At 34.5% G+C, this 11,218-nt stretch overlaps 1 protein-coding gene across 2 annotated transcripts; it reads right to left on the bottom strand.

Moving 5' to 3' along the window:
* Positions 1 to 7,324: 7,324 nt before the first annotated feature.
* On the bottom strand, positions 7,325 to 9,437 carry LOC107481838 (probable N-acetyltransferase HLS1). Of its 2 annotated transcripts, none has more exons than XM_016102165.3 (3): positions 9,011 to 9,437; positions 8,598 to 8,776; positions 7,325 to 8,505 (listed from the first exon to the last, which is right to left on the bottom strand). In XM_016102165.3, exons 1-3 carry the CDS (start codon positions 9,185 to 9,187, stop codon positions 7,641 to 7,643), a joined length of 1,221 nt encoding a protein of 406 aa, XP_015957651.1. In that variant the 5' UTR covers positions 9,188 to 9,437; the 3' UTR covers positions 7,325 to 7,640. The 2 variants fall into 2 exon arrangements, with proteins under 2 accessions (XP_015957651.1, XP_015957660.1); XM_016102174.3 differs by having other exon boundaries at positions 9,041 to 9,435.
* Positions 9,438 to 11,218: the final 1,781 nt, after the last annotated feature.

The following is an 11,218-nucleotide window of genomic DNA, read 5'->3' as shown; positions in this document are numbered from 1 at the left end:
GGTTTGGACATGTGAGAAGAAGACCGATAAAACATCCAGTGAGGAGGGTGGATGAGATGGAAGATGGACAAAGGGCGAAAGGCAGAGGAAGACCTAAGAAGACCATCCATGAGGTGGTCAAACGAGATCTACATGTAAACGGTCTCTCTGTAGACATGATACATGACAGAGCACAATGGCGTCGCTTGATTCATGTAGCCGACCCCACTTAGTGGGACAAGGCTTTGTTGTTGTTGTTGTTGTTGTATTTATTAAAAAAAAATTAGTTGATTTATTAAATATAAATGTTACAATTTTTAGAAAAATATATTTCAAATACCAATTTTAATATAAAAGTTGTTTTGAAAAGAAAAAATTAAACTTTATCAAATCAACTTTAAATATGGAGATGTTAGATTAGTTTAAACATTTTTTTATATACTTTCCTATTCTAAAAAGACATACAAGATTAAGAAATAAAAGTTAAAATTTAAAAACTAGAAGATGTTTTATGTTAATAAGAGGAGTTAATAATAAAAAAGAATAATGAATTGATTGTTTGATATAAATGAATATATATAGGTGATTTCTTCCAAATCCATGACAATTTTATGGGTGATTTATCCTTGCTTAGGTGTCACCATCATAGTCATTGATCAAGAAAAAATTTTAAAAGTTCATTAATTGATAAAGTGTGAAAGTCAAAGCTCATAATGAACCTATAGCATGAATATACTACATTGTACTGTATGACTAGTTGTTATATATGGATATTGTATAATGTATTGGGAGAAATTTGCAATTAAAATTTTTACACTCTAAATTGATTTCTTAACACAAAAAATCCTCTTTTTTGTTCCTCAAGTTCAACATGCATATCTGAGAAGAGAAAGACGCATAGCCTCCACGGACCCAACCCTCTTTCATTTTTGGGCTTCGTTCTATACTATCCAATACGTTATTCAACCCCAGGACTTAAGGCACAAAACCAACCCTCTTCATTTTCATTCTGTTATCTGTGGTTGCGGGAGCCATTACTGAAACTCTGTTTCCATCGACTGGGATCCAGCGTCGACTAAGTTGAGGCCGAAGGATGACCTCTGTGTGCTTGCACGTTGTAAATTTTGTGAACCTAATAGGTTTACATCTGATCGTGAACAAGCTGTTGTAGGTCGAAGGGGTTTACCGTCTCCATTTCTCAGTCCGCTACGAATCACGTGCAGGTGTTTAATTAAGATTGTCTCTCTCCAGAAGTTCAGTTTTTTACTCATTGGATCTCAAGCTTAGGTTGTCATCAAGGTATCTCCATTTCAATTTTTTTAATAATCGAGGTTAGTTTAATTTTAATAGAAGTCTCTGTCTTTTAAATATTTCTCTGTTTATGGTGTTGGGTTGATGTTCTGGAATTAGAATTTTAAGTCACATTTGCCAATTGTATGCTGTAGCTAGGTTTGGGGCATTGAAATTAAAAAGTTATACTGGACTCTTAAACAGTTGGCGTAGGTTAAGTAGCCTTGGTCCTGGTGACTGTAGTTTTTTTTAAGTAGCTTAGGTTAGCTTCTTGTAGTTGCTGCCATTGGCTCTGTTTATTCACATTTTTTGTCACTAACATGGATTTTGGCAGGGGTAAAATTATGTCCAGAAACGAGGATGATGTTAAGAATGATTTTGATTATCAACCAAATGCAGAAGATGATGCTGAAGATGACGATGTGGATTCGCTGGATTCTACTAGCAAGAGTGAAAAAGATTGTGGTGTAAAAAGAATAGAAGATTTAATGTGGAGGATATTTGGAACCTGGAGTTTAGGATAGAGGATAAGGCTTGCCAATTTTATAACGCTTATGCTTGTTGGCATGGATTTGTAATGAGGAAGGACGACGTCGTTAGGGTTAACCAAGGTAGAATCATTTGCAGGCAACTTGTTTGCAATAAGGAGGGTTGGAGGAATAGGAGGTATCTTGATCTGGATGATAGATCAAGGGAGGCAAGGTCACTCACGCGAACCAAGTGTCCAGCTCGACTTAGAGTAAAGCTTGACTACGGCTGCTGACGAGAGGACTTTTGCTGGTAAAGAATTTCACAAAAATAATCACGTTGTAAGTATAGTTTCTAAACCAACAAAGAATCCTTTCGTACAAAAACTTGTTTGTCACTAAAGCAAACCCAATAAAATTTATAACCGAAGTATTCAAACCTCGGGTCGTCTCTCAAGGAATTGCAGGAAAGTATGATTTAATATTGGTTATGGAAAAAAGGTATATTTTTGGGTTTTTGAAATAGAGAACAAGGAAATAAATTAACAATAAAGTAAATTAATTATTATGAAAACCATTGCAAGGTATAAGAACTGGAAATCCCATCCTAATTATCCTTATCAGGTGTGATGAGAATTGTTTATTGCTCCCACTTAGTTAACCCTTACTAAATAAAGAAAAGTCAAGTGGACTAATTAATTTGATTCCTCAAGTCCTAGTCAACTCCTATGAAAAGACTAGTTTTAGAGGGATCCAAATCAATAAGCAAATTCCAATTTTCAATCAACAGCTGAGTTTGATAACTCAAGTGTCACCAATTACTCAACCAAAGCAAAGGGAGAAGAAATCTAAATTAAATTAAAAGCATCCATAACATAAACAAAGGAAAGCGATCTTAAATCTGAAATAACTCAATTTGTATTAAATAGGAAATCAAATTAACATGGAGTTCATAAACCAATATTGAGAAAATAAACAAACTCAAGTAATAGAATAAATAAAAGTAGAAGATAACATAAATTAAATGAACATTAGACCTGAAATTGAGAAGAAACAATCCTAAAGCTAAGAGAAATCCTAAATCCTAAAACCTATTGTCCGCCGGCTCCCTCTCTGCCTCGTCTCGTGTTTGAGGAGCATGCATCACTGGCTATCAATATGATTAAAATTTAACACCACCATGAACAACTATTATCAACTATTACATTCAAAATTAAAACAATCTGCTTCGATCAACGGTGATTACAGAAAGTGACTAACAGAACAAATCACGCAAAATTGGTTGTGAAATTCGACAAAAAAAAAACAAACGAATGAGCTAGAAGAAGCAGCAGGTCTTACAAGGATTTTTGGAGAGGGTTTTGCACGTGGGTCGCCGGAACCTTGCCAGCAAGGGGATGAGTTACGTTCTTCGACGGTTTCGGAAATATTTAACTTTGCCGGTGAGTCACAGAAAAGGACACCCGCATAACCCTAGATGAAGAAGTAGTAGGCAGGGTCTTCGACATGGTTCGAAAAAATTTGGCCCTGCCGATGAGTCACCGGAAAAATAAGATGAATGAGGTAGAAGAAGTTGTGGATATTACAGGAGTATTTGGGGAAGGTTTTTCGTGTGGATCGCCGGAAAAATTAAATGCATCACCTACAAAAAGGTAGAAGAAGTAGTGAGGTAAAAGAAGAAGTAATGGGCTTTCGAATGATATTTGGAGAGGAATTTGCTTTCACGAATTGACCCTGACTTTTTAAATTTCACACATTGAACCCATTAATATTGGAATATATATATATGTTGGGTAGTATAATATAAATAAAATAAAATACAATGCAGGATAAAAATATTAAATGAATTAACTCAATTATTTTTCAACATGATTCTTGATTAATGGTTGTGACGGTGACACCTAAGTTTGGGTAAATTACCCAGGGCTTGGGTTTGAAAGAAAACACCATATATTAATTCGGCTTCGCAAAGGCTAAGCCCAGATTTGGAGGCATACACTGAGGCTTAATGGGCACCAATTGATTCCCACTACCCTCAATAAGAAAGATACTAGGAACCCAATAAACCAAAGTTGGCTACGATAAGGTCCCCACCCCGCTATACGCATTATATTTTTATCACCAAATTAAAGGACCATGAAACATTGTAGTCTCTCCTCAAAAGGTTCTCTTTAAGAAAAAGCTTCCACGACATGCACAACCCATAAAAGGATATTCGGATTCAATTCACCTCATGACCTAGCTCACAACAATATCCCATTCTTTCTTCTCAATCTATATTATCCCATTATTATTCAACACTTTCTATAGTCTTCTAAATCCCATAGAATATTTGAATATTAGTGATGGGATTGGAAAATTTTTACCGAGCTCAGCTACTCAATATCCTATTTATCTAATTAATGATATACATAATTTTTTGTTTAATTTATTTTATTAATTATGAATTTAATTTTTACGTAGTACAACAAAATATTTTACACAGATAAGATAATATATTAAAATTAAATTTTTTTAAAATTAATATTTTTAATATGGAATTTGTTTAAAAATGACAATAAAAATCTGTAAACATCGATATCTGTAAAAATATTTAAAGATGGAAATAGAGATGAGAATTAAAATTATCTTGTAAAGAAAAAATGGGGATAAAGATTTTTCTTTAAAGAATGAATAAAATTATATATTTAAGTCTTTTTGTTAATTAAATTTAATTAAGTTGATCTAATATAATAAAAATCAGTTATGACTAACATTATTTTAAATCTTATTGTTTAACTTGGTTAAACTTGGTTCATAAAAAAACTTAAATGTGCAGCATTATTTTTAAAGAATTTACAAATGTGATAGAAATCAAATTCTATATATTCATAATCCACAATCCCACAGGTTGGGGGTAAAAATGGACCGAGTCGAGTTAAGCTTTAGCTTTGACGAGTTATCCCATGTCGTAAATAGATGTCTCAAACCTAGGTGCGCCTGTTATTTTTCATATGCTTTTTTCCAAGTTCGAATCCGACCTGTTTAAAGTTCGACAAGTTTACGAGCCTATTTAAAAAAGGTGCCACTCAAATAAAGACGCCTAAAACGTCTTTTTTAAAGATTTTTTCAATAATTAAAATTTAACATATATAATTGATTAAATCATGTTATTTTTGTCAAAATTAAGTTAGACAAATTGATTTAACAAAAAAATGGTGAATCAAATCTTGAACTGCTCTAAATTAATATTATTTTTTTTAAAAAAATAACTATAATACTCTTATTATAGAAAATGATTAAAATACTCTTATATAGTCATTTTCAATAAAAAAATAATATTAATTTAGACTAATTTAAAATTTGACTCACTATTTTTCGGTCAAATTAATTTGTCTAGCCTAATTTTGACAAAAATAACACAATTTAATCAATTATATGTGTTAAATTTTAATTATTAAAATTTTTTTTATAAAAAGACATTTTCAACGTCTTTATCTGAGTGGCTCCCATTTAAAAATTTTGTTTCATGAATTATAACTCAAAACAATAAACTTAAAAATTCTAAATTGACATTAAATTCATTCCAAAATTTATAATTCATAATTTGTAAAGCATAATTTATTTATATATCAATCATTAGTCACATATCACAATTATACTTACGATCTATACATTTTTTTTAATAAAAAAACTACAATTTTAACTAATCTTGACCATTAATTCTTTTTAGTTTTGTTTTGTATTTAATATAAGTGAACAATTGAAAACCTAAACTAAGAATAATTTATTTTTATAAAAAAATATTTTAATAAGTTGGCCCAACGAGTTTTATAAACTTTTTCTTAAAACTTATGACTTAGCTTTTTTAATTATTTGGCTTTACAAGTTTAAACCGGACCTGTTTAATAAAACAAACCGAGCCTAAAACGAGACGAGCCACAAGCCTCCGTTGAGTAGTCCAGTCCACTTCCAACTAAGGGTGGCAAACGGACCGAAATTCACCGCGTAACTCGCCAAACGGGCTAAACTGAAAATTTGAAACTACCATAATTAAAAAATCTACCTAACCTACACCACTTAATCTGCGGACTTTGGTGGGTTTCGGCAGGCCGGGACAGGCCCATTATTTTTTTTTTGTAATTGAAGATGCTCTAAGTTATAATTTGGATTATGTTCTATGTTTAATTGATTAGAGATTTGAAAATGTTTAATTATATATTTTGGACAATGATTTATATCTTACAATGTTGGTTTTATTATTTTGTTTCAAAAAATTTGATTGATGATTATGTTTATTACATATTTAGAATTATAAAGATTCTAATGTTTGTGAATTTAGAAATTATAATTTTTTATATATTAAAAATTATAAATTTATTAAAATAATTATAAAATTATATATATTGTTTAATACTTAAGAATTTATTAATAAAAAATAAAAAAATTAATAAAAAAAATTGACAAGCTTAATCCTCCAACTCACCGTTAAATTATAAAAAAAATTAGAATTGTCTCACTAGACAGGATGAGATCAGGCGGGCTAACTCGAGACTCCTTCCTAAAAGTAATCATATATATTAAATCAAAACAAGAAAAAAAAATGATTGTGATGCCAATTTAAATAGTTGACACATTTTTCTAAGATAAAGATATGAAAAATTAGAAAAAACTCTTCAAATAGAAATTTTTTAGCATCCATAATCCTTTTTTTTTGTTTTAAAATTGTATTATATACTTTTTTGAATTTGGTTATTTGATGTTTATTATTTTTATTATATGACGATATAATTAAAAACTGTTACGGATCGCCGAGTTCAGCTCATTAGCCGTCAGGTCAGGGCACTGCTCCTGACCTAGGCCCAAGGCAACCCCCACAAAAGAGATTCCGACGGGTCGGGTCCTAGAACGCCCGACCCAGGACATACCCGACTTACTATCCCTACGGTTCAGGACACTGGTCGGGCTGGTGCCTTCGAATCATGACCCGAAACTCTGACCCGGGGTCCGGAACGACTTGTCCTTCCCACGTAGATTACGATAGCTCATGAAAGTTTCTTGAACAGTGGGCTAGGTTATTCTCAGGGCCCGCTCCGCACAATATAAAAGGGGAGAAGTTAGCTCTCCTCCGAGATATGTAACATTCTTACCTAATTCGGCTACCACATCGTACGGACGCTGATTTGATCGTCAGAATGTCCTTGTAGGTGGCCACCCCCCATGCTTCACACCGCCTCTGACGTCACTAGTACGCATCTCTATCTTTGCTCCATATTAGCTCAGGGTCTCGCCCGCTCCTCTTCTCATCACCACCCGACCCACCAAGTACCCAAAATCATTAGATAACGAACATAAACATTAAACTTATTTTATCTTAATTATTATAGTAAAATTAATGTATTTTTTTATCTAAATAATATAATCTCCGTATGACTATATTTTTCTACATGAATCGGGGATTTGTGAAGGAATATTTTTGTCACACAAAAAATGGGGATGGGGAATAAGAAGTCTCGCTCTCCTATATTGTCATCCCTAATTTTGTCGGATATAACTTATGTGAACAAAAAGAGAATTTAATTTCTATAAAAAAGAAAAGGAAATATAACTTTGTATCACACTTCTTTTTATAATAATAATAGAGTCTCGTATCCTATAAATGACAAACAAAAATTTTTCACGTCTGTTACACAAACAGTACAATTCAGTTAGGGAAGAAGAGAATCTAAAAGTTGAGCATCCATTAGAAACAAAAGAACTAAAGAAACAAATTGACTTCATTACATTACAGATCTAACAAAGTTAAAACTATTTAAATAAAGTAAACCAAACTAAATTCATTTTTATTGTGACTTGTATGTGATTCTAAACTTCACAATTGGTGGTTGATATTAAAAATCAAGAGAAAGTATTGACAGAATTCACTCAGACCTCTCTAGGGTCAACGAAAATTGAAAAATCAGGGGGAGATTTGGTCCAGTCACCAACTGATCCGTCACTGTAATCCTCCCCTAACCGTTTTATGCACCATAGATCCTCCTCACACGACAGCATCTTCCAGTGCGGCACTCCTAACCGCAGCGGTTCCAGCCTCGAAACCTCCGTCGCCACCGCCCCGCACCCTTTCTCTTTCGCCAGGTTGTGTGCAAACCCACACAAAGCCCGAACCATCTTAACCGCCTCAGGTCCCTCCCCTCCAACTCCATACAAGAAATGAAACCCGAACGGCCTGAAGAAATTCGGTATCGAAGGAAGCCCGAGCCATGGGAAAGCCCGATCAACGACACGTGTCATTTTCGCTAAAGCCCGCTTCACGCGCGACACGCCTCTCACCTCAAGTGAGAACACTTCTTTGCAGTTCCAAATGCTGAGGACGGCCCAGGAGTGAGGCGGGGAAGCAAGAAAATGTGCCGGGCCGGGCCACGTGTCAGGCCCGTAACCCCCTCTCGGAACCGCCAAAAAGGTTCCAAGTGAGAGCTTGTTGTTAAGAACAGAGTCAATGTCGCGCGGGAAGAGCTCCGTTGTGGAGAATCTGAGTCGGTATAGTGATTCGGCGTCGTTTTGGTCAAGCTTTATGATTTTGATTTTGGAAGAGGTTTTTACCCGGTGCTCGAAAACGGGATTGACGAGAATAGACGGAGTACGGAACTTTGAGTAACCGCATTTGTCGGTGAAGAGATTAATGGACGCAACGTTGTTGTTTTCCGTTGCCATGTATGAGTACTCTGCACCGTTGTCTCTAAACCATTTCTCCATCGCCCGTACAAGCTTGAGACCTATACCCATTCTCCTGAACCCGCGCCGCAGAGAATATAAACTCAGTCAGCACATTAACGGTTAAAATAAAAATTTATTTCAGGCGGTTACGGTCAGTTATAGTACCTGTAGAGTGGTGAAACGCGAAGGCCTAATATGTAGGCTAGTTTGGTGTAGACAGGGACTTGTTTGGCGGTGGAGTCAGCAGTGTTGTTTTTTCCGTGTCTATGGAGCTTCTTTCCGCATGTAACGGTTTTGATGCAACCTCTTGTCATGCCCACTATTTCATTGCCTATCTCAGCCACCTGGTGAAGACAAACTAAAAATGAGTATTTTTCTTAAAAGAATGGATATAGTTAGGTAGGTATATCATACATCGGTATGTTATGATTATTTCCATTATTTATTAATTTGTTTATTTAGGTGAGAAAGACTTTTTTTAAGAGAAGTGGTTTGGGTGGTAAGAGAACATATAAGGAAATTACAAAAGAAATGGAGAAATTATGAAGATATGGAGAATATGTGTTTAGTAGTAGTACTAGCATGAAGAAAGTAGGTGAGTGGCGGACCCTGCAAATAGGGTCACCGCGGAGGTCGGTGAAGAGGGAAATCTTGCCACTGGGTCCAACTTCGCATATCCTCTCAACAGCTCCTACTCCCTCTCTGTCTTTATTTGGCTCGAACTCTCTCACCACCACTTCCACCTCCTCACCCATATCACTATTTCTTCTCTTTTATGTATGTGAGGGTCACTATAATATATATTAGCTAGTTAGAGCACAAGAAGTATGTAACTTTGTGACGTTTTATATCTCTATTTATAGGAAGGAGAAGGCTATGTACATATCGAAAATGGAAATTGTAGCGCTATTTCAAGAAGGTTTAACGTGTTTTGTAAGCAGAGGTTTTGTATAAGTATATAACTAATAGAATCACTATCTCCAACAAAATATTTAGAGAGAAACAAATGAGGGAAGAAAGCAAGGTTTTGAGGTCTATGCGTTAATCATCTCGACTCATATGGTTGAGGGAAGGAGCGTGTTTAAATACCTGATCTTCTCAACTCTCTCTCTCATGAGAATCCATACCACTTCCTATACAGTATTTAATTCCTTTGATTTAATTCTAATAATTATTAGTAGTAAAAGTATTAGTATAGGAATATGTCCTTATGTATTCCCCTTTTTTGGTCCCTTTCTTTAATGTGGCTTTCTCTCACTCCCCCTTTTCTAGTTCCAGGTTAAAGTTCCTCTTCCTCCCACCAAATAATTAATGATGGGAAATGAAAAAGAAAATTATATATGCAAGAATTAAACTATGACGAAAAAGAAATGGATGAAAGAGGAAATGGCGGCTGTGGTTCCGGCTGCGGAGTACTATATATAACATCCGATGTTGTATGTTGTTGGTGCTGTTTTATTTTCCTCTTAATTTCAGTTTATAGAGAAGGAAAGGTGTTATTACTTATTAGTTGCCATAAGCCCATAAGTAACATGACTTATCTCAAACAGTTTGCTGAAATTTAACTTTTGATTTTCTCCCAAATAAATCTCTTTTTTTAGTCTTATCTTTATTTTAAAGATTCTCAAACATACCCAATATTGCCTCATAAATATCCTTTGTCTAAATTGGCTAAAGAAATTCATGACATGTGCATGTACATCCATATTGTTTGGACAAAATTAATATTTGAACAAAATATTTGAGACAAATATAATACTTAACCCTCACATAATGTCCTTTACATCCTCCAACTCACTACTACTAGGCTCATGTGGTATGGGATGCACATGCATATTTCATGCAGCGAAAGCAAAATCGATAACTCACAACTATTACACATCCTTCACTCTCCAAAACTGATTAAATTGTTGTGTTCTGTTCACACAAGTTGCTTAATACAACTATTAGAGATGGCAAAACTTCTTGAGGCATGAGATTTTTACGAAAATTGCGTTGAATGAGAATTCAGTTGTGAATTTTTTTTGCAGGGATGAAAATGAGAAGTAAAATTTCTTCAAGGCACGTGCGAAAACCCAAGCAGAAATTTCTGTTTTGCTAATCTCCAAAATTTATAAATTTATTTAATTGTCTTTAATAGATTATTTCACATATCTGTTTCACATATCTGTTTTTTAGTAATTTCACACGCTAAATATATATAGATCCCAAAATTGCTATCCTCATTTACTAAATATCCTAACGCCATTCATACTCCATCCAACTTCTCTGCAGTCACTCCCTCGTCACTCTCCCTTCTTACTACATCGTCACCCCTCACCGTGCCATCACTCTCACTGGTCGTTCTCTCTTTTCGCGCCATTCTTTCTCCTCTTCAAGGGTGGAGTTCGTTCTGCTTTCTGCAACTCTGTGCTCTACTTCGCCATAACGTTCCCACTGCGTTATTTCAAAAGAAGTCACTGATCTATCATTTAAACTTTTTGCATAAAGTCTTACTATTTTTGTATAGAATGGATACTTGTAATTTCTCACGACAAAAAACAGGGACGGAAAGCAAATCTGAGGGCGAAAACGGTAGGAGGCATCCCGCTCCTACCCTACTCAGTGCTATCCCTAACAACTACATGCAAATATTTTTTTTTCAAAAAGATAGAATTCATTTTAACAAGACGTAAATTACAAAATGAATCATATAGGTCAAGGAAAAAAAAAAAGAAGCCACCACTAGTATAAAGATGGCAAAAATAACTTTTTCTAAAATTGTTTATTTGGCCACAGTTAAAAAA

Source organism: Arachis duranensis, chromosome 1 (assembly GCF_000817695.3).
Source record: "Arachis duranensis cultivar V14167 chromosome 1, aradu.V14167.gnm2.J7QH, whole genome shotgun sequence".
Lineage (NCBI taxonomy): Eukaryota > Viridiplantae > Streptophyta > Magnoliopsida > Fabales > Fabaceae > Arachis > Arachis duranensis.
This window is presented reverse-complemented; position numbering and strand designations above follow the sequence as displayed.